The sequence below is a fragment of the Calonectris borealis genome, chromosome 7 (genome assembly GCF_964195595.1).
Source record: "Calonectris borealis chromosome 7, bCalBor7.hap1.2, whole genome shotgun sequence".
In the NCBI taxonomy this organism is placed as follows: domain Eukaryota; kingdom Metazoa; phylum Chordata; class Aves; order Procellariiformes; family Procellariidae; genus Calonectris; species Calonectris borealis.
In genome coordinates this window covers 41584587-41609220 of record NC_134318.1, presented here as the reverse complement: position 1 = coordinate 41609220, position 24634 = coordinate 41584587, and the positions used below count along the sequence as shown (strand labels likewise).

Sequence of the window (24634 nt, the reverse complement as noted above, 5' to 3'; positions counted from 1 at the left end):
TAAAGTTTGCCTTCAAAAGTTAAAATATATCTAAGAAAACAAAACACAAAGAAGTATCTTCTTCACTGAATTACAATATATTTCAATGCTAAATTAAACCAGTCTGAGTAGCCGCTAACAGATGCACAAGCCCAGTACTAATAGATGAATAAGCCCAATACAAAAGTGTTCCCTTCAAAGAGAACTGAAATACAAGACAGAATCTACGTACTGGAGTTGGAAATGATGGATATACCATTTTAGTTGACATAACTGCTCACTGGTTTTGAGTTCAACTCAAAAGACAAACTGAACCATGTGAAAAAACTCTGTTGTTTTTTCTTACTTGTGTTTGTTTTTTTAAAATAGAAGAGACTTCTGAGTTGGGGGGACCAGTAACATAAAACCATTTTATCCTGGTATTGCTGCCAGCTGCTCTGCCCTTCTGACGCAGCTCAAGAAGCAACATCAAATCAACCCTAACGGGAAGAGGCTTTTGGGCAGCAGGTCGACACTGACACACATTACATTTACTACAGCAGTCCCTGCTCCTGCCCCACCTGTGGGTGCGAGTTCCCACGTCCCCCTTACGCTGCGCTGGCTTAAATACATATCAAAACCCTGACTTAAATTATAGTCAATACAGACAAACTGTATTGGGACATCATTAATGTCCCAATTAAGAACTCTTTGAGGCCTCAAGTGGGAACCGTGTTGAGTATCAGCCCTGGGTCGGATTTCTGCAAAGGCATAAATTTCCCCTCAGGTGCATGGAGAATGATGAAAAGACTGTATTGACCCTGGAGGGCAAATGGGACTTTAAAATTAAGCTCAGGTTTTAAATCACGCCTACTGAAAACAAAGGAAAGTTCTGCCCTGTGATGCTTTCCTGCACTTCCCGCAGACTTCAGCAGCAGGGTTGTGTGTGGATATCTCACGGTGATTTAACCTGACAGCAGTAAATTGCCCACAAAATTTATCAGCTGCAAATACTTGAAAAATTCAGATGATAAAAATCAGCATCAGGAGATGCTGTTAGAGACACTTAGAGAAAACAAAACCAACCCCTAAGTGTGCCATCGGTCCCCCTGCAGTTAGCACGGCAAGAATTACTAGGAGGAGACTCAGAGTATTATGATGAAGAGACGGAGAAATACATTCACCTTCCTAAGGAAATTTTCCCAGTTTTATAAATTGTCATGTTTTAGAGCGTATGGTGTATGTGATTTTTTATTTCCTATCTTGCTTGGTGCGAACTGGCAGGCTTTTCTAACTCAAATTCTGCTCGGGAGGACGGTACGAATTTTCTGCGGGCAGCCTAACGGCACTTGCTAGATCAACAGCCGGTGACAACTCTCCAAGTTGCTCCTCTTTAAACATTCTGATGCTTTTTGATGTGCACAGAAAGGAAAAACAAACTAAAAAAAAAACCCCAATTTCCGATTTGATGTCTCTATCTTCTCTCCCACTGTAATGGGCAGCGTTTCATTTACAGCTTATGGGACAGTGCGGCATAAAGGCTGCACTGCACGAGCTGAGGACGTTTGCATTACTTGCAAGTGCTAAAGCTACAAGTTGTTTACTCAGATCTTTCCAAACCAGCCTGAACGAAATCTATCGGCCACATCACATAAACCATAAACTGTCTGTGCTCCACATATTTAAGCGAAATAAAAGCTGTGATGATGATATAGGGATGAAAGCTCTGAATCCTTAGGGGCTAACAGTTTAATATTGAGTCCTATTGGAAAAATCAAATCTAGCTAGTACTACATTTGGGGGTCTCTAAAATTTATTTTTACATTTTTCCTTATGTGCTGATTTTGTGCTAGTAAAATCTCATACTCTAATGCTTCCACCAAAGAGCATGATGTGCGTGCTATGGAGACAACTTCTGCTGCTTCCAACTCTAGCCTAAATGGACAAAGGTTTGTAGTATAGAGTAGATACTCCAGGATTTCTGGAACTAAGGAGAGGAAATTTCACATCAGTGAGGAAAACAACCCGAGCTTTTTCTGCAGTGAACGAAATAGTAACACTTAAATTTCTTCAAAAGTTTTGAATACGGAAGCTGAGCAGTAAGCAGAATACAAATGGGATTGCAAACGCATGAAAATTTTGGTAGTAAACTGCATATTACTCCAATATTCTGTATATCAAAGTGTTTTTCTGCATAAAGTTGTTCATACATCAATTGTAAATGTCAGTGAATGGCCCTCAAAGATCAGGCCCTGAAACACTTCTTAAATCTTTCCTTAGAATCAATTAAAGAAGTAATAACCCATGGTTTCATAGATTCACCTTCATTAAAAAAAGAAAAAAAACCCAAAGTATTTCAAACGTTCATGAGAATCCTGACACGTACTCTGTTTTACACGAATCTTTTGTTAAAGGGGTAAAATTAAGAATGCAGCAGTCATTTGAGGTGGTGACTTCTCCTTGCTTACCAGCACGTTGACAGTACAGCTCATGCGGTTCTCCTTGTTCTCATCATGCATTATGGTCCTGTAGTCCAACAACCTCTCCATTAAGCGGACAACAAGCTTCACGAAAGTTTCTCCACTCTTAGCAAGGTATTTGTGTTTTCTGCAGTGCTCCAAGAGACTGAAAAACCAATTACATTCGCCTTGTTAATCACACACAGAAAAAACCTTGACTCAGGTGCAATTTTAAATGTTGTGCATCATTAACAGATTTTAATTATTTCTGGGCTACAAAGTTCATTGTAGTCTAATTGCTCTCTCTCCTGACTTTACTGTGACATAAATCTCGCCGCTGATCAACACTTACATTTTGTCAAATAACACTTTGTACTGTTCATCTCCTCTGCCTCCTTCCACTTCATGATCCAGTTTCGTGATGATCTCATTTTCAAACTATAATTAAACAAAGCAAGCGTAAATAATCAGATGGCAAATATTTCACTTTATTACTGTAGCCTTAATGGTTCACAGATTGGTTGGGTATCTCGGTGAGATGTTTAGCCACTATTTTAAAGCTTGATTGACTTTAAAGAGTTTGCAGCCTCTGGTATCAGACTATCCACGATGATCTGCTGCCCTACAAGGACTTTTTTGTTGAAGAAATCACTGGTCATGTTGTTAAATGAAGTGTAAATATTTGCATTAGGAAAAACTAAATAGGGAGATTAATGACAAGAATGAGGGCAGGGAAAAAGAAGACACAAAGCCAGGGACAGGCTGTCCCCTGCAATAATGGCAATAGCAACAAAAGTAAAATACAAAAATGTTGAAAGCTCTACGAGAGAGGGTATATAACACCTAAGGCTGGATAACTCAGCCAGATGCACACCCTAGCATCACTCACATCCCTTTTTAGCATACAGATACTGACTCACAGTGGGGCACAACTCAATTAACAAACCTGTTAATAAGACTCTGCAGAGGGGAAGGAAGTTGTCTCAAACAACCTAAGAGTAATATTTATATTTGGGCAATAATAAAAGAATGCAAACTTAAGTGGGCATTAGAATATATTTTAAATGCAAACTGGATAATTCACTGGATTTTTAATGGTTACAGAGGGTTTTACCTGTTCCTGCTACATTCCCTAGGGCCCAGGTCAGGAACAAATGCAACTGTTAGCGGAGGAAGGATCACCCTAGGCCTGCTGCTATGTAACGAATCGGTCTAGTCACCTAATTCCTAATTCTTCATTAAATAAGCACAGACATCCACACCATTAGTGACACAACCTATTGTCAAGAGACCTCAGCAGAAAAGCCCGGGTGAGAAGGGAGCCTGTGGCAGGGGAAGGGATCCCATTAGTCAGAGTGGGAGTTTATTGACAGAACAGTTGTCTTCACGTTTTTTCTCTGTCACTTGCTTAAGCAGCCCCTAACTATTCCAAGGAGAAGCAAAGGGCCACCTGTACAAGAACAAAGCGCAGTAACATTTTGTAAATGTCAAGAGATGTACTTTGCATCTGCAGTTAATATTAACGGCATATAATGTACAAACGAAAAAAGAATGGACTGTCTGCAGCTTGATACACTTCCAGCGTGAGGACGCACTCCCACAGCCTCCGGGCTCAGCAGCGCCCTACGGACCCACTCCCGCACCTCTCTTCGAGCCACGGGCTTTCCTTCCCAGTGCTACACTTCCCCACCTCTAAGTCCTACCAGTAACATAACAGCATTTCTTGTTCTTTATAAATTACTTCCACCGATCAAAAGATCTACCTTAGCAGTATTTGCTCCTCTGTTACAGCCACCAAACGCTGCCCGATGAGCAGAGGGGCTCTCGGTAACTGGAGAAGGCAGGCTTTTGCTGAAAGCCTGTAAGCAAAATTAGACTTTTCTTTCACCGGAACAACCACAAGGAGGCACAGGGACAACCTCAAGAGCGTTGCAGTAGAGGTCATGTGCTAAAGATTTAGCTGATATCGATGCTAAAAGGCAAAAATCAAAATCTATGTACCAGGAGGAAAAAAATCCCCACAGAGAGCCCTGCCATCCCAGCAGCCTCTGCCAAGGGCGGATAACGGGCACCGGGCAATGGGACCACCATCCCAGAGCATCCCAGGGCAGAGGGGCTGAGCTCGGCCGTGGTCTCGCCCGCGGTGTGCCAGGCAGGCTGAGCCACGAGTGGTGCCGCATGTGGCCACCCCACTGGTGCTGCTGCCCCGGCCGTAGCACCACCGCTCAGCAGCGACAGGGGACAACAGGGGACAGGTATTTTCTACACGGTCAGCCCCATGGGGAAGCTGAGGAAGACGAGGTGTTATCTCCAGCCAGCAGCAGGGCTCAGACTGGTTTAGCTAGGAAGAGAAACTGGATTTTTTTAGTCCACGTTGTGAAACTCTGCTGGCATATTTATTTCAGCGAGGAGTGTGAGATCACCCTTGCCAACAGACTTATGTCATGATGAAACTCTGACGATAACAGAGTGCTTTTCACTACCTTAATTTATATCACTTTGAGGAAGCGTAGTAGCTACGTCCACCACCAGAAAGCTACGTCTTTCTGCCAACGTACGCTGTATTTTAAGCTCTGCCCACACAGTCCCATCTCGGCCAACAGAGATTATCACAACGCCTCCACCAGGTACCAGACAGACATGCCCTTCACTCTGCCACAATCCCTTTCTCCTGAAATAACTGCTGCATGCGCGGGGCAAGGTAAACCTGGGCAGAACAAGAGAAAAGCCTGCAGCGAGTAAGGGCGAGGAGAAGCATCTTGGCCAGCTCCACAGCTGGAGGCACCTGCCTGCTCTCCTGGAAAGTCCTTTTCTGCTGAAGCCCACACAGCAGCTGTGAACATACACATGCTGGCCAAGTTGAACCTGAGTATGAAATGTGGCCATGGACTGTAGAGAAGTTCCTGCTTTGCTACGAAAAATCCTTTTTAGGGAGAGATACACATTGGTATGACGGATTTGCTTGATAAATCGTGACAACACCAAAATACTCCTCTTCGTTAGGACAACTCAATCTCCGAGTATCTTAACAGGCTCAACAGCAGCAACATAAAAATCCAGAGTCAGATCCAGGACACTGTTTTTGTCTCCCTTTCCAAGTCTCCATGATCTTCTCAGCATTAACTGCAGTAATGTTCACATCATTTCCTCCCTGCACACGCAACCCCAGACTTTTTGTCCTCTGCATTCGAGTTGGGAAACTTATTTTTACACACTACCTGGCAGCCCACCAGAATTCTTTTACAAGCAGAGAAAAAAAATCTCTGCTCTGAGCTCAGTGACTACAAGCTATCATGACGAATAATGGCAGAAAAAATCCTGCTCATCTATTGCTCAGTGCAAATTCATGCACAAGTCAATCGAACTGTGAGCTGTCAGGAAACCTGAACTACAGATTGTATCACGCATACGGCGTTAAAATCAACCGAGTACCCCAACAACAGATACTCCATCTTAAAACAATTGTTATTTATTATGCATCACTGTTTTAAAGATGAAAACCCCAAACCTTAGATTAAAACATTTCAAAGGTGCTCTTCTGTACCCCAAATGATGTACCCCACAAAATCACAGAAACACTGGCTGGAAGAGACCTCGAAGGTCATTTACTCCAACCTCCCAGGTGATGCAGGATTATTGCCAACACTAGATCAGGTCAACTGTGACTTGCTTAGTCAAGTACTGATCATCTCCATGGATGGATGGTTACACAGCCTCTCTGGGTACCCTGTTCCACTCTCTCACTACTTTCCTTGTGAAGAAATGAATGAAAAGTGAAGAGAAATAAAGTTTTTAATACAATGAATCCATTCTTCAAAAAATGACAGGAAAATGAGTAAAGGAAGAATAATGCAATCCACCCCCTCTAAGAAGCAAACACAAGCTGAAACACGTTCCCATAGTACAAGGACATGTCAAGTAAAACTGAGGCAACACAGTGATGAAACAGAGAAGTCACAAAATTCATGTTCTCTAATGAGACCAGAAAGAAATTGATTTTCTATACCAATGTGAAAAATGACACTTGCTGCCAGCGTGAGCCCTTTAGGTGATATATTTTTTAGCAAGAGATTACTCATATGAAGAAGAGCAATTACATTTGTCATACAGGATCTTGAGTATCTTCCTGATAATCAATTTTACTTAAATTTCTGTAAATCTAGGCTTTGTTTGGCCATCTACCTAATGGCCCTCTTGGGTTGAACAGAGCTAGACTTGTGGCATTTCTGGGGTTTTAAGGACTATTAACAGTATCTTTGCTCTTCAATCACTCTTGATAGTTCTCAAAGAATAAATATGATGGAGATCATGCAAGCGAGATGGCTAAACGTTATTTAACATAGTTAAAATTCTTTCTGTGATCTTTCCACAGAAAAAGGTTTCATCAACACAAGTTGAAGTTTATAGAGCTATCGTCTTCCACGATGGGAGTAAGAACACGGCCCTGGAGTCGCACAAGCTAGTGGCTCTGGGACACCGCATCTGGCAAAGCAGGCCTGCAATTATTGTGATGGAATTTACTCCCAAGTGAAGAAGCGTCAAATTTTCAATGTTTACATTACAGCCAGTGACACTTGCTGAGGCTCCTTCTGGAGGCTTAGGGGGTATGTATATCTGGCACCATCAGTCAGTTCGAAAGCTTGAAGGGTAATGTTAGGAAGATCACAGGAAATTATTATCAACTTTTCCTTGCAGTTGATCGAGATCTCAGCTTCTCTTCAGGATGTGTGTTTGAACTTAAGCAAAGAGTATATCTACTACTTCATTTGTCTGTTACAATCTCCCATCTGGAGAAAATACATCAATGTAAGCTACCTAGCGTCTTCAAGTGTCAGCTCAACTAATCGCTTTTGGTTTTAGGTTTACCTAAAGTATGGTCAGGCTATATTTGTAGCACTGACTGACAATTTAATCTAGCTGTAGGTGAGGAAAAGTTTCAATCCTCCAAGCTGCTATAAATTTGTTCTGATATGGGATAATAATGAATTTGCCATATAAAATTCCAGTAACAGATAACACCACCAGAAATTAGTCCTAATCAGAAATAGCACACAAGTACTGTAAAACTTTGTTCAAAGGCAGCTATGAAAGTTGGTGGTAATTCCCAACAGTTTTATCTGTTCCCTTTCCTATTTTCCCACAGCATTCTGGTCGGCAAACAGATCTGGCAGCCATTTAATAGTAGGTGTTTTTGGAGGTCTCTAGACTTACTGCATTACCTTTCTCCCTTGCCCTTCAGGTGGGACAAATACCAATATTCTCCAAAGGGCCAGAAAACAAGAAAAACTTACACATTTACATTTAATCTGTAGATAACTAAAAATGTTACTTATTGAAATTAATCCTTTGTGGGGGATGACTTATTTGAATTTGCACAGTCAGTGGGATTACAGAGGAGAATCTGCAGCATCACAGAAACTTGGACAAGTCACCAACTTGTGTTCTGTCTGCAAATCTATAGCACAGGGAAAGGGAGGTTAACACAGGGCTCAGAAAAAGGCCTTTGTAAAAAGGCTTAATAAGGAATTATAAGTTCTAAAAGTCGAAAGAGATTCAGATAAACTAGGTACTTCTTATTAAGGAGAATTATATCAATTTGAAATTCATAACCAATAGGAAATTACACTGCAAATAAAAATGCTAGTATGACCATCTTGATGATACTGAGATTTATTGTTAAATGTTAGAATTAAAAGGGTTTCCTCTTTATTTCTTCTGGTCCTTACTCACTTAATTCTCTTCATAACAGAACGCTAGCTAGAAGTACTTTAGCTGCACCCATGGTTTTATTTTAGTAATCATATGCATTATGCATTCATTTATTATGCATTTCTATGTGATTTTGCCTTATGCATTCATTTATTATGCACTTCTATATGATTCTGCATTATGCATTCATTGCTTAGGCATTTCTATATCATTTTTCTATCGTTTTGGCTATGGTTCCATTATGCTAAGAGTCATTCCAATTTGCAGAAAACAGGACAGATATGTTGTTGCGTTTTTGGGGCTCTTTCCTCAGACCATTACTTTTGCACAACTCCTTACTCTACGGGGTAAGAACACATGCTGGAGCTTCTATGCCTATATCGCTTATATGCTCCGAATTCCACATTGCAGCTGAATGATCGTTTCATGACGAACTTTCTCTCCTGCTGTGACCATGGGATCCTCACGCTCACCTGACCAGGCCTTGAACAACCAAACCAATTCTCTTTCATCGCTCCTGTGTCTCTGATATATTCCTTTTGATCTGGCGGGTTCGCTAGTAAAACAGGCAAAGGGAAAAAAGCAGAGCAGAGAAGGAGGCATTTTCTTCTATAGGGAAGCTTCAGTCTCATACAGGCTTTAGTATCAGATTCGTGCTTTGAGGTACAGGCTACTTTGAAGCCTTATATAGGCTTCAAAGCACCTTACGAGGGAGAGGACAAAAATGGGCAACTCCAGCTTTCAGTTCAGTTGGCTTTTAATTTAGTTCTGTAAAAACCAGAGGAATTTATCTTCTGTTTTTTCTCAGGGCTATATATACTGGAAAAACAAAAAAAACCCATTCTGTCTGTTACTGGTTTTACCAGGCAAACCAATTCATAGTGAAATTAAAACCGCCATGGGGAAAGCTGTCTGTTTATAAGACAAGCCATCAAAGCATAGAAGCTTAAATTCCTCCCCCACAAATCATGAGGTTTATACATCTGCTGGAGAAATGGAGCCAATCTAAACCCTTGTTGATGTGACTAATAAGGTTAGATAATTGGATTTCTGGCAGATTAGTTTAACAGCAGCTAACCATTCAATTTTGAAGTTCTCTTTGAAAGCAATGCTGGACAATAATAATTGGTAGTTGCATATAGACGACATAGCGCAGTACATTACACCGACACATGAACTATGAAAGCTTGCCTAGGTACTGGTAATACTTAAATTATTTTATATCTATTTCTGTCACGTAAAGACAAAAGAGACAAAAAAGATGAGCTGGGAAGCTACAGGCCAGGCAGGCCCACTTCAGCTCCCGAGGAAACCATGAAGCAAGCCCTCGTGGAAGCTATTTTCAGGTACACGAAGGGCAAGAAGGTGACTGGGAAAAGCCAATACGGATTTACCAAGGGTAAATCACATCTGACCAACCTGACTGCCTTCCGTGATGAAACTATCTGCTCAGTGGATGAAGAGCTGTGGTTGTCACGATCTTAATGGTTTTGATGCATTTTTTTGAGAGACTCTCAAAACATACTTGTTGACAAGTTGGTTAAGGTACGGACTGGACAGAAAGACTACAAGGTGGGTGGAAAAAGTGGCTAAATTGCTGATCTCAAAGGGTGGTGGTTTAATGACTTTGACAGTCTGAAAGACAGCCCACACGAAATTGCGTAATATTTAAGGAAGAGAAACTTGAAGTCCTGAATCTGGGATGGCATAGTTGCAAGCAGCAGTACAAGATGCTCTGCTGGAAAGGACCTTATGGACAGCAAGCTGAACATGAAGAAGCAGTGTGCCCCTTCAATGGAGGCAAAACATGCCCTTGATTGCACCAACAAGAGTACAGCTAGGGGATCAACAGGATTATTCCATTTGTTGGGCCATGGCTTGGAATACTGTCTCCAGCTTTGGTTCTCCCAGCTCGAGAGAGACACTGACAAATTGGAGATGGTCAAATGGAGGGCCACCAAGATGAGCAGAGTGTTGGAGAACATGGGCTGAAGAATGGTTGAAGGAATTGGGTTTGTTCAGCCTAGAGAAAAGCAGACTCAAGCCTTCCAACACCTAAAAGGTGGTTATAGAGGAGATGAACTTACTCTATTCACAAGGGTGCACAGTGACAACACAAGCAGCAACAGGCACAAGTTGATTCAGGGAAATTCCATCTGGATATAAGAAGAAAAGGCTTAAACATTGGAATAGGTCACCCAGAGAAGTGGTGAAGCCTCCCTCACTGGAAATAGTCAATACTGAGCTTCAGATGGCCCTGGATAAGCCAATCTAAGGCCCAGTTTGAACCAGATTACTTCCAGAGGTCGCATCCAACCCAGACTTTTCTATAATTCTCTGCTTTTTACAAGCTGTGATCTTCATTCCCCAAAGACCAACCTGAGATACTCAGCAAACTATATAACTACATTATCTGCAAAACCGTAAATGGACAGATTGATTATTCCCAGCTAGACATAACTGTTCACTCCAACTGCACAGAAAAAAGGTTTACTACCTCTGCACCTGTCATATCAATGCTATGTCCATAAAGAAAGAAGCTATACTGACATAAGAAATATATGTTGAGTACCTACAATCCAAGACATCTCTGACTTAAGCATGAGGCATTTTTCTTCTCAAAAGGCAAAAAGAATTTGTGTGAAATATTTAAGACATTCATTTATTAAAATCACCTAACTATTCCACACAAAGCTGGTTTCCTTCTGTCAAGAAAATATAGGGCCATGAATTTAGCTATAAAGTTACCCTCGGATTTTTCATGATCCATATAATTGTACAAATAAAAAATGACAAGCAACAAAAGAGAGCATCTGACAGAAAACTGTTTAAATGGCATCCCAGTGAGCATTTCAATCTTTACAGTATCATCGGAGTCAAATATAAGAAAGAATGATTATGCAGTAATTGGATGGATCCGAAATACAGCTCACCACCTTTCCACACACCATCCAGCACAAAACAAATCAAAGAAATAAAACTGATGCCATTTCCCTTGCTTAAGTGTCTCCACACAGATATTCATTTACTCCGGCTACAGATTTATTAAGAGTTGGTTATGAATAATAGTTCACAAAAAAGTATGGAAAAAGATAAGATTTTTCATCCAAGACAGAAAACTGCCAATATGAAGGGAAAAAAGTAAACAACACACATCAAACTTTACTGCAAAATTCACAAGGACATATCCTGAACTGACAGAAATTTCACAGTGTAAAAGAGCTACGCTGGCTTATACCATAACACTACCTGGCCTAACTAGTCTTATACACAATCCGTAAGGCAGTTTCAAGGGAAAGAAAGTCAAATGAATGATGTCAGGAAACTGTCTTTCACTCTATTTGTCTCTCAAAAGTTGATGCTATCAGAATAAGACTGTGTGTGCTTATTCAAGGACTTCCCTCAGCATATTAAAGTAAAACAGAATAAAAATGCTACATTAGTATTTTAGATTTTGCAGTGCCTACATAACATGAAGAAACACTGACACTGACTGGATAGCTTGCTTTCTTCTTCAAAATCCATTAAAATGGTAAAGAATATAAAATTCTTACAGGTTATAGTTTCTTTTGCCACATTATTAGGCTTCCTTTATGTCCAATTTCACTCAGAAGCAGACTCCTTTCCTGAGTCACAGTGAAAATTTAAGACATCTGCCTTTGCTCTGCTTCTGTATCTGTCGTGGTTTAACCCAGCAGGCAGCTAAACACCCCACAGCCGCTCGCTCACTCCCCCCCCCAGTGGGATGGGGGAGAGAATGGGAAAAAAGGTAAGACTCGTGGGTTGAGATAAAGACAATTTAATAGGACAGAAAAGGAAGGGAAAATATAATAATGATAAAAGAATATACAAAACAAGTGATGCACAATGCAATTGCTCACCATCCACTGACTCATGCCCAGCCAGTTCCCGAGCAGCAGCCGCGCCGCACCGGCCAACTCCCCCCAGTTTTTTTTGTTCAACATGACGTCATATAGTATGGAATATGACCCCTTTGGCCAGTTGGGGTCAGCTGTCCTGGTTGTGTCCCCTCCCAGCTTCTTGTGCTCTTCCAGCCTCCTCACTGGTGGGGTGGGGTGAGAAGCTGAAAAGTCCTTGACTTCGTGTAAGCACTGCTCAGCAACAACTAAAACATCCCTGTGTTACCAACATTATTCTCATCCTGAATCCAAAACACAGCACTATAGCAGCTACTAGGAAGAAAACTAACTCTACCCCTGCCGAAACCAGGATAGTATCATAAAGAAAGGTTTCATTTACTTCATTTTTCCTTCAACAAGAATTTAGAAACCTCAGATGAAAACTCTTTAGCCACTCAGAGTTATAGAAAATCCATAATTATATTATTCTTTAGAAAAATAAGAAATAACAAAAGATCTTATGTTTTTGTCAAGGAACAGTTAAATCTTTCTTACAAACTTAAAATATCTGTAACTTGTTGCTTACCATCTGGAAACTTCTAGTAGAATGAAATTCACACTGCATCATATCAAAGAAGATTGGGATTGTAGCTTTCCGAAGTTCAGTTTCAGGGATCAGCGTCATTTCTAAGATAGGTCCCACCATTTCTGGGATGAACTTGATTTTATGCTGACCTTTAAGAGAAAAGATGCATTTCGGAGTTAACAAACAGCCACTGACTTTGGCAGAAGGTAACTGTTATAACAGCCGAATCAATAAATTCTCATACAGCATAAGAAACTATTTTTCATGATCTGACTCTACTGAAACATGTATTATTATTTACGCCACAAGAGGGGAAGTATGTGATATGTATAACCCAAGTTAACAAGAGTTGTTAAATCAGTAATCAAACTGGAACTTGTCACATTTTCCACGAAGCACCCATATTTGCACGCTCATATTAAGTTTCAAGTTTTTTTTTTTTAAATACGACTTATGGTTAGGAGAGAAGGAGGCTAAAAGGCATATCACTTGTATTAACTTATTTAGACTTCTGTATCTTCCGCAGCATACAAAGTGTTCTTCGTGTCAGTCTATCAAAGTGTCATTACAAGTGCATACTTACACAGCCTCGAGACATGAAACTAAATCTTACCAAGCCGACAATATGTCTTCTTTCTTCGAGAGTTATCTGCCTGGCAAACTTTATTTCACATTTATCTTCCCAAGAGAAAACTGCACCTCCCCCAACCCTCTCTGCTGCGCTCTCTGCACATGGAACAGAAATTAAACCTTACCGGGGACATGGCACCTAGTAAATATTGAACTAGTTAAAAACATCTAGTGACTGTTCATATTATTAGCTAAAGTGTAGAGAATGCAGATTACACGTTCTGCAAATTACTGTTCAACTACTCCATGGAAAGATGCTGGTGTAGAGCAGTGTAGCAGAGCACCGGAGAGCTCCAGGCAGAGGACTTGATGGCAGAAGTTTAGAAAATACAAATATATTCCCCTCTCAGCAACAGGCTGGGATTCATTTGAACCCCACTACACACCTGGTGACGTTTCTCACAAATGCAATGTTAATGGATGTATACAATCAAACCCATACACTGTTTATGCATCCACTGCTGTGGTTCAGACCAGACTTCTTCAGAGCTGAGCTAATTTAATGAGCCCTCAGCTTCCTCCATTTAAGACTCTTGTTCCCCATTGCAGTTACCAGCGGTATGTGACAGAAACAGATTTTAATTCATTTATATTCCACTGCACTACACCAGTACGGCAGTAACTGTGGAAGTCTTTAATTAGCAGTTTCACTTTTGACCAGAACTAACATGAATCTCAACAAACATAATCAAGAAGAAATCCTTTACTAACAAAACGCGCTTCTTTTTTTTAGCAGATATAATTTAAGTTACTTGATTTGGCAAACTTCAGAATCCTATTAGCATTAGCAATCCTATTAAGGCAAATTAATACACCACTAAAGTTGCTACTTCGTATGATGCTGCAATGCTGGTTGTTGGTGAGGAATATCAAGCGAGAGGTGTAAAGCTTTCCTCTGTCTCTCTTACAAGTATTATTACATTCGGCCTCTCAGGTGACAGTTTTCTTGTATTATGCCTGAAAAATGTCAGAGTCAATATTTCAGAAAACAAATGATAGTGACAAAAGTTATTCGTCAGGCACAAATTCAATGTCACGAAGTTCTCCGTGTGCCACGGTGGGTTTTTCCATTGCTTCAAGCACAGGGATTCCCTCAGAAAAGTAACCAACATCTTCTGAACTTCAGACGTGAAAAACGGTGAATTCACAAAAGACTTTTTTAAAATCTTTGATCCCCCTTTCTCTTCTCCAGGGGCATATAAACTTCTTGCTCAAAACGGAAGTGGCTGAAGAGCTCATCCGATGACGAAGGCACGGAGAGCCGCAGACCTCACCTCCCAGGTGCTCACCAGTGCCTCCACCGAGGTGAGCCAAGGGTGGCTGCAGGACTCGCCCCGGCCACGCAGGATCCGGCCGGCAGCAGCCAGCCCCACACCCATGAAGCTGTGCCGCACGCACTCAGCCTTCTTGCCGTTCACCGACTGTTTGTATTTATTAGCGGTGCTGCCTCGCAGGTAATCACCAACAGAGTTTCAAAATCAAAGAGGACAGAGAGCTTCTCCGAATATGAAATTCAGAAGGACTTGGGGGGAACAGAAGCGTGCGAGTTATTAGCAGAAAGTATTAAAATCACTTGTACGTTGTACTGCGAAAAAATCCCTCGTCTGCTCTTTGAAACCCACTTAGCTCTTCACGCCGTCGGGTGGTCCGTGGGTGGCTCCCACCAGAGTTTACGCAGCTCGGCTGCAGAGAAAAACACGGGGAACGATCTGCTGGGGCGGCTGCCTGCTTTGGATGCGAAGCACTTGCCGCTGCCCAGAGCCGCTCCTGCCGCGGGCCGCTGCGCCGGGGCCGCGGCAGGCAGGAGCAGGGGCCGGCAGCGACCACGGGAAGGCGGGGCAGCACAAATTAAAACATTAAGCCGTCTCGATCGGTTTTCTTCATCAAGCATGCGCGAGGAGTAACACGGAAAAAGGGTTTGTCCACCAACCGGGCGATACGGGAGAGGGCTGAGAGCCCTGCGTGACATCCTTCTGATGCCATGACCCACGTTGGTGAAGTGATGAGATGCACGCACGTGTTTGCTACAGTGATGTGATCCAGTGCGATGCTGAGTCACAAAAGAAAGCATGAGTGCAAAACACGAAAGGAAACAATCTTCTTCTGGCACTCCAGAGTATCCACCCCAGCTGCCTGTCACAGGCAGCACTTTCTGATAAACAACCCAACAACGAATTCGCCTTTTTTTCCCCAGGAGTATGGGAACTCCCACACAGAGACTCAAAATGTGACAAGTCTGGAAGAAAATTGAGGATTCTCTTCTGAAAAGCAAATTGTGCAGCTGCTTTAAGAACAACATGCACAAAAAATATTCTTCTGAACACGCAAAAACTTCCCCTTGCAGTGGCTCCTGCCTTGCCATGAGATGTGCCCCTACAGACTGCTCACCACAGGAACAGGCCTCATTACGCAAACCAAACCCAAGGTGCTTTCTTTATTGGATAACATGTGATTTTCATTTCTCAGGTTCTTCTAATTTAAATTTGGGCCACAAAAAACACTGAATAATTTGCCAGCAACCTCACCTCTCACTTGGGTCAGCTCTGAACATGCATGACTAATTCAGAGAGTGTTATCTGTAATGACTTCTACGTATATAATGCTCAAAGTTCAGGCCCATTTTTAACCCTGGCTTTCCCTCCAACAACATTAACGTCTCTGTCAAGACACCTTTTCTGACGCCAAACACTTGGAGGGAAGGGCCGGACCAGTGGGCAGCTCGCTGGAGGACGGCAGCAGCAACCATTTCACTTCATCTTCAGGAATTTTACTTTTCCATCTCCCTCTAGCTGGTTCAGATGTCAACAACAAAAGCAATGTTTTCTGAGCTGGCTTTCCTTGACCAACTTTACCACAAGGATATTATTTTTAATGTCATTACAATTTCTTTAACATATAACTGCTGAAACCACTAACCATTGAAAACTGGTACACATGACCTAGTGTCAAACTGTGTTTTGTATATGCTAAATTGCATCACGTAACGCTTTTAAGTGCATGTTGTTTGAGTTCCTACATTTTCAAGACAGAGGCCACGGCTTGCTTTATGCTCCTCTGACACTTCCTGTCTCACCAAGGTCTAAGGCCCCAGTTCCAGCAAAACAGTGACTCAAAATACTACATTATTTTAAAGTTCAGGTTGCGATACAGAGGGAAAAAAGCCTACAAAGACTAATATACACCGGTTTTGGTGCACACAAGAAAATAAAAGCCTTGCAGCACTTTCAGAAAGGCAACGCAGCGGGGGCTCGGCACACTGGGACTGGGCTCCCCCAAGCCATCCTCATTGCTGCTGCATCAGAGCACTCAAATCTAAAGCCTTCATGATCAAATCTAGCACGGTATCAAACAAGACAGCTACAACTAAGGTTTAAATAGAAAATCTGCCAGGCTAGATCTCTTGTACATGGTTTCATGTTTAAAACAAAAATCTTATTCCTAAATTACAGGTATTTAAAGTGTGTGCACACAGTTAGCTAGTCTTGCTCTCCACTATACATGCTATTTTTTTTTCTATTTGTAGGAAGGTATGAATATTGCAGCCAACACTGCATAAGAAACACAGACAAGAAAAAAACTTTCAGAATTTGTATTTTACTATTTAATTTCAGAAAATAAATTATACTCTTAGATGTGCACTAGAGCTACAGGACTGTCTCGTTCCGGACTGGGGAGTTTTAGCCTAGCAGGCATTACACGTTAATCATGGTATTTATGAACAAAACCTGTTGAGACAAAATATTAATTTTTGAGGCTTAGCCATACCCTTTAATACATAAATCAAAAGTCAGGGTTGTTTGGTTTCATCATATCTTATGCACAATGGCATAGTCATAAAAATTATATGCTCAAGCGTATGCAAGAGTTATAGCTTTTCACTTCTGATTTTGTTTCTGAACATATACATTAATAATTTGACTAATGTAGTGCAACTTCTAAGATAAAAGTGTCAAGCACCCCCAATCAATTCCCCTGCAGTGGTAACTTAGAATTCTTTCTTAATTGATGCTGTGACATACATGAGATTGGTGAAGAGCCAGAAGTTGAACATGATCAGCATGGACTATCTGTATTACAAAGAAGATGAGAAAAAGCAAGCTGCTCATTATGAGAAGTACAAAGGCCGCCTTGGATTGGGGTCCTGCCTCCGATTTACCTTTATCTCGCAGCTTTTGTTGGGAAGAGCAGCAATTTACTGACTCCCTCAACGTGAGATTTCGGCATTAATGACCCCAGCCATTTACAGAATCACAGACGTCAGAGCTAGAGTAGGTCACAGAGTCATCTACCTGAATAATCTCGGTTTATAAAAACTCTGTTAAAAATAAAAGGCTTTCATGACAGCACAGAAAGAAATATTGAAAAAACCACCGCCCCTCATGCCAATCGATTCACAAAACTCCGGGGGAAGTTATTATCATCTCCCTGCTAATGGTGAAAAACTGAACCCTGGAGCAACTAAATAACTTGTCCAAGAGCAGCCAGTGTCAGCAGCAGTAGTAAAAAGCACAACGCACTCCACAGTCCCCAGCCTGAATAAAATAACCTCATGTAAGAACAATCAGATGTATAACAATGTATGCAAACTTTTCTACTTTCAGTCCAGTAAATTCTGGGAAAAGTTTAAGAATCCAAAGATGCGAGAGAAATTAGTACAGATAACAGATGAATACAGGACTGTGAGCCTAGAACAGGGTAGGATTTGGCTAATTACTAACAAAGGGGCTGCCAGCATCCTGAGCTGGATGACCCAGCATCAGGCATGATACTGATTTTACTGGCTGTCTGTCAAGTCACATACCAGGCGTGTACTATGCTTTAATCTGTTCTCTAGTCACTTAATTCATGAAAGATGCTTCCAATAAAAAGTGAACTCAGCTGCTCTCAGAAGCCTTTTCTCATCATTCCAGCAGAGCAGATGCAAACTCTGTGATATCAAATACTTATGAACCCTTGCATTCTCTTCACTTATATACACTGATTTTTTTCAAGTTTCAGCAACAACAGTTCAGCTAGAGATATAAGTGAAGTGGCAAATGCATTTATTTCTGATAATTTGAGGAACTTTTGATAAAACTTGGAAGACCTGAAATGTCTCTGCTGTTAAGCTCAGGAAAATGATATCTGACAGATGAGAACACTCAGGTCACAGTAAATACTGTTTCTCATGAAATTCAATCCCCATATAGCTAAATTATACTCACAGAATAGCACAGACTTGAGATAGTTAGATATGCCTAATTCACCTACGAACTCTAGGGATGTCCACGTTCCCGTTCTTTACTGATCTTCCCGAGTCACTCTGATGCAGCAAACAAGACTGAAAATCAGACTTTAAGCAGAATTTCCAGGCTAAGTTACTGATAACTCTTGGACGCATTCATTTTGCTACAGTCCCAGTTACTGCATCCACATGTATGTGTGTGTATATATCTATATGTGTATATATATATGTGTGTGTATACGTATATTTCTAAGGAGAAAAATTCAACAGGTATCACCATAACTGTTACTTTTTATTTAGCATGAGGTTGAATACCGTGAAAAAACAGAAGATATGTAAACATTGACTACAGTTATGTATCTTCCCAGATGGTAAAATAAGTGTGCAGAAGCAGCTTTATTTCTTAAATCACCTGCTTTTTAAATACCTTCTGGATGCCTACCGTTATTTCAAGATAAAGCAAGTTCATTTCATATCTAACTTGGTTTATACAAACACTGAGTGAAAGCATTAAGCAACAGGCGCTCAGGCTACTTACCCAGATTATACCACATATCCCTGATTTCAAAACCAATCTGCCTTCTCATATCACCGTACCTTAAAAAGGAAAATAAAACCATCATTTAAAAAAAAAAAAAAATCTAATACCAACAAGCAGAAACATCTCATTTCAAAATCTGATCAGCATTCAAAAGTATTTGAAATTACAGAGCAGGTTCTCCAAATTCAACCAATACAATAACATTGCCCAGCCTCCCTCACCAGCTCAGCGATGTGCCTGTAAACACTGAGCTTTGCCGAATGTCCCTTTTACAAGGAGTGAGACAGAGAGGCTGCCTGACACCTCCAGGCTGCCTGGCCACGGAGCCACCAGCTTCTGTTCCTCGCCTCGAGTTACTCGCTCTTCCTCAAAAGACCCCAATTTTCAATTTCTGCAGCAATACTTACCAAAGGGAGAACACACACAAAACATTCACCCGTGCAAAACCTCTCTTTGCCGTATTTTCAGATTACCTAACTGTCCTTCGGGACACATGGGTGGTTACAGACATTAATTGTGAGCATTTTCTATTTTTCCAATGGTAATGGCTGGAGGAAGCATAACAGAGAGCTTCACGGCCTAAGGCTGTATTTTATTTTTATACACCCTCTTAGAATAGCATTGTCCTAGAAAATACAACAAAGAACACCTTGTGACATCTTGAACCTTGATGCGCAAAATCAGAATGAGCAGGTTTCTCTGTTCCAACGGGATTTTGTGTCCTGCCCGGGCTAGACCAAAAAGGGGTCGGTCCCAGGCAGTCAAGGAGGCAGAGGGGAGGTGGGCGCCCGTCCTTTCCCCTCCCTGCGCAACCCGCCTCTGCTCTGCTGCGAAGTTGGTGGCACCAATGCCTCGCATCTCCCATCAGGGTTATATTTTATGTTCTGCTCCCTCTCCACATTAATACCAGGAAAGCTTAGTGAATGGAAAACATCCTATTGCCTTCATTGATGACGGGATCAGAACCACAATGAGCTCCAAGAATTTATTTGCTACGCAGAATATCTGTATGTTAAAGATCATTACTTAAATAACAAGATGAGCAAAATGGTAATATCTGGCAACTTGTGGGATTTCTGTGGGATAATAGTGAGATACCCTGTCATTAATATGGATTAAAGAGATTCTTCTGCATCATCAAGAATCTGTTATTATTTAATGCTTAAATGCAATGTTTTGCAAAAACTGCAAATTACAATAATTAAATTTTTAATTATTAAATATTTGGCATATTATTTGAAATATATACTTAAAAAGATGGGTGAGTGTGATATTGAATTAACTGATTAATTATATCCCTTCCGCACAGAACTGGTAGTGGTTTCACATAGCCAGAAAAGTTAGTGCTTCCAGACAATACATTTATGGCATCTTGAAGAATTTACGGTCTTGATTTCTGTCTCCAAAACATGATAAAACTGAAAATAGCAACTTGTAAAATCATTATAAACAGAGATTTACGATTTACCAAACTTCATTAAGTAACCACTTCAAACGACTTAATCTATTTACTTATATTAGCAGAGAGAAATGTCTGTTGATTACTTGAATTTCTTCAGCAAGATACTACTGCTCAGTTTAATGTAAAAATCACTTGAAGAAAATCTCTAAGGTTCCTGTCCTCACAAAGAGAAATATCAGCCCACAAATGTATTTGACAGTAATTTCCAGGCCAATTACAGCTCAGCTGTTGGTTTTTTGTTCAGGCCAGGAGTCTGATTTGAACTAAAATGCTCACATCGGTGCGCACCAACATCGGACTGAGAGAGCAAGGGGAGACCGACAGCAGCCACGGCTTTGATCCCTCTGCTAGCTAATTGATTGGAGCGCTTTGCCTTTTGCAAGCATCCTTTGCACTCTTAATTACAAAAGAGAACTTGCATCACTGGTCCCATCTTGTGCAAAACCATTTTGTTCCATAAATTCTAAATCTAATGAAATAAAATTTACCTGGCTCTACAAAATCATCCTGACTTCCTTTTGCAAACATGTAACTATAATGTAATTTATGATATTTCTAGCAGAAGTGCAAAAACCTGAGCTCTGCTTGACATCACTTTTCCACTGAACTTGTAAATATTCCTGTTTCATCAAGGAAGCCCCACGAGTCACGGGTACGTATATTAGATCATATAGTGCTTAAAAATTCTGTTTCAACGCTCAGGTAAAGCACAGCTTCCAAAGGAAGCACCTCAAAACTCACAATGGAGTGGGTGAGTTTGAAGGGCAAAATTTGGCTGCAAAAAAAAAAAGGATGGGACACAGAGCCCTGTCTTTTCTGGTCAAAGCCTGCGACCCACACAGTTAAAGCAAAAAGCCTTTAAAATCACATCTCACTGCAGCAGTGATAAACGCTCCCCATTCTCACTGCGATCTCTCTCACCATAGTAATATACAAAAGCAATTAAATGTAGAAGGTGAAGTAATACAAAATGCATCATCTTTCTCTATTTAGATATATAATATATATTGTACATACAAGGAGCCCGAGCTGTACTTGCTCAGGGAATCACAGCTTTGAAAGTCCTCATTTTTGTGCATTAACTGCGGTAACCTGACCGACTATGGGAATAAACTGCTTTTGCAGGCGCTCTTTACAAATACTATGACACAGAAAAAGAATCCACACACTGTATTTGAAAACATGTAACTGGCTTTTTTCAGTGTTTAGCTAATTAATGTTAAGGTCCACTACGCTGGAACCCCAATGAAATTTAGGAGAAATACATACATTAAACAAAATATTCATGCTCCAGTCTTATTGCCAGTCTTTTTTCTTTTGACAGGTTTCATTTGCTGTGGGATTCTGAATAGCGATCGGGTAGTTCAAGCTCCCTGTTCAGAGGCAGGCAATGTAATCCCTTTTAACCAGGAAAGCATACAAGACTGCAGTTATACAAACCCATTCTTCAGGGATATCACAGTGAAACTGGCTGTAGTTACAAAAATCCACTCTAAAAGGCCGTTAGGGCTTAAGCAATAAAGAGCGCACGTAAAATGAGATTAGAATAAGCACAAAGCTAAAGTGATTTAAAAATTCAGTTTTATAATACGTTAATACTTCTGAAAAGTCTTGACTTTATGAACATCCTGCAGTATAAAATACTGTCTTCATCAGTAATGAATCATGTAATTTAGATCTTGATTCAAGGGTGGAAACACATGCAATACTTGATTCATGTTTTTAAAACCAACCTTTCATTATACGATGATTGCATCTCAATTTGAATGGATTTAGCTAAGAAATTAAACTAAAATTATGTTAATAGAACTCAAGTTCTTGTCCATGATTTAGATGACGAATAGGACTTACTTGTTAAGTATTTTTGCTCTTTTAGCACTTGAAAAATTCTCCAGTTGTAAAGACTCTTGTGTGAGAAAAGCAACAGCCAGGTGGAAGTAGTTGTTCCAAAGCTGAAAGCCCCCAAAATGACAAGAATAGATACCATTAATTCTCTGAAATGTTTTTCTGCACACCTACAAAACAACTTAGAAGTATCTAAATTATGCACATAAATATTTAAAGGAGAAAATAACAGACACCATGGAGACAGTGTTTCTTGATATATTCTTAGTACACCTCCTCGTTGTGTTTACGTTTCCATGAAACATCTCTATTTACAAATCCTAATCGATTGTGTTTTGATGATTCAAGTAAAATTAAATGTGAACACATAAATATGAGGAAAAAAAAAATCCTGAACAAGTGACCTAAACTGGCGCGTTTCTCATCAGTAGGGCACCCAGACGCCGCGTCTCGGGCTCCACGTTTGAGGCAATAATTCTGCTAAAGCATCTGCTGCAGGAAGGGGGAGGACACCCCTTTTTGCTGTTCCTGCAGGGAAGGAGGAGTTTCTGTGATGCTCTGGGTAAGACTTGGTGCTGTTCTAGGACAAGACTCACAAGACACGAATGGATGGTACATACCTGCTGAGCCTGAAATGACTTAACTGGGCTAACTGGTCTCCTGGGGTTCATGACGACACATACATACACCAAAATTACGCGTTTAGAGCAGAAATTTATTACAACATTAACATTAGTCCCCAAGACACTGGTGTTTTTTTCTTACCTGTAACTCAAAGTTGGCTTGATCAAGAAATTTTTTGTTTAGCATATCTGCATACTGATTAATTGCTCGCAGGAAGACTCTGAAAGATCAAGAGAAAATTATATAATTACACACTCTTCTGTGGTACCTTTGTACATTTGGCATCCCAATTAGACAAAAATCTGAGTCTGTGTGGAAAGTGAAATTCGTAGCTGTTACTTGAAAAGCAGTGTGATCTCACCACTGTTAAGTATACAGAATTATATGCAGATGTTCTCAAAATTAATCAAGTAAATTAGCATATGCAGAAACACAAGGCATGTTTTGGATAAAATCACTTGTCTTTAAAATATCTCATGATAATCAAGAGATCATTAAAAATTCAGTTTATTAGAAAAAAAGTATATATATTTTTAGAGTTACAGTATCTTAGTGTTGTATCCAGCCAGACCTGCAGTTGGCTGTATTTTAACTTACATGTCAAGCAAAACATGTTTTTAAACATGAGGCAAACGTTATTTTACTAACAGCACAATAACACATAAAAATGCTGTTGAAGGACAATCTTCAAAACATTGTTCACTGTTCTACTTCTAAAATGCTAATTTAGTGTAGTTTATTGCTTTTCTAAAAAGGATGCTTCTTAAGTTGCAATAGGAGTTGGCTTGACAAGCTTTAAAAATAAAACCAAATGGTATAGTATAAGTAGGTCACTACATATTCATGGTGCTGAAAAGTAAACATATTATTCTTTGGTACCCTCATCTCCATTTTCAAAACAAACATTATATTGCTCCTGAAAACTTTATGCTATGAAACTGCCAGCTAATGCCCAGACAAATGAGCTTGTCTTTTGAGCAGACTGTGGTAGAGATTTATGTCTCCTGAAAGTACCGGCAACGATAAAGACCACTCATGACACGTACTACTTCCCCACCCCCAATAGCAATCTTTAAAAAGAGTTCACTATCGAATGTAAATAACAACGTTAATCATTCTACAGGCTGACAAACAAACATCAGAATTATTTAAAACAAACCAGTAGAGGCAGTTCGAACGACCTTTTACTGAATTTAAGATACCTAGTCATCTCTCCTGAAAAAAATTAATATTCAGCTACATGTTTGGTAACCCCAGAGAAATGAAGCCTCCAGATAACACACAGGCATCAGGATGCTAAGAGAGATTATTTATGTACAGCAAATTAACAAAGTAAGGCAAAAATTTTGTCACCATTGGGATGTGTCTGTACTATAAAGTCAGATCACCCCCATGGTAGTGCAATGGAGAAGGAAAGTACCCAAACATGAAAATAAAAATTAAACTTATGAAAGAAAATACAAAACAAAATTTAAAAGATTTAAGGATATATAAAAGAATATAGGAAAAAAGTAAATACATACATATATCTAAGTATACACACACATACATTTTCCAATATTACTTTATAGCTAAGGTGTCATAGGCAGCTACGCCCTTGCATCCAGCATACGCAGAGATGCACTTCAGGAACAGCACTTCTGCGCATTATTCACCAGTATCTTTGTCAGTGTATATATATGGAAACAACTTCATTAAGAGATTTTATAAATGAGATGAATTCAGCATACACAATA

General features: G+C 40.3%; 1 protein-coding gene across 2 annotated transcripts in view; it reads right to left on the bottom strand.

Annotated features, from left to right (window-relative positions):
* Positions 1–24634, bottom strand: part of DOCK1 (dedicator of cytokinesis 1) — a 321757-nt gene that overhangs the window by 63319 nt on the left and 233804 nt on the right. For both annotated transcript variants that reach the window (XM_075155288.1, XM_075155289.1), the window contains exons 30-35: positions 23040–23118; positions 22281–22381; positions 18965–19023; positions 12573–12721; positions 2770–2855; positions 2427–2583 (exon numbers count right to left, since the gene is read on the bottom strand). In XM_075155288.1, the coding sequence (XP_075011389.1) occupies positions 2427–2583; positions 2770–2855; positions 12573–12721; positions 18965–19023; positions 22281–22381; positions 23040–23118 (631 nt within the window). The remainder of the gene's footprint in view (positions 1–2426; positions 2584–2769; positions 2856–12572; positions 12722–18964; positions 19024–22280; positions 22382–23039; positions 23119–24634) is intronic.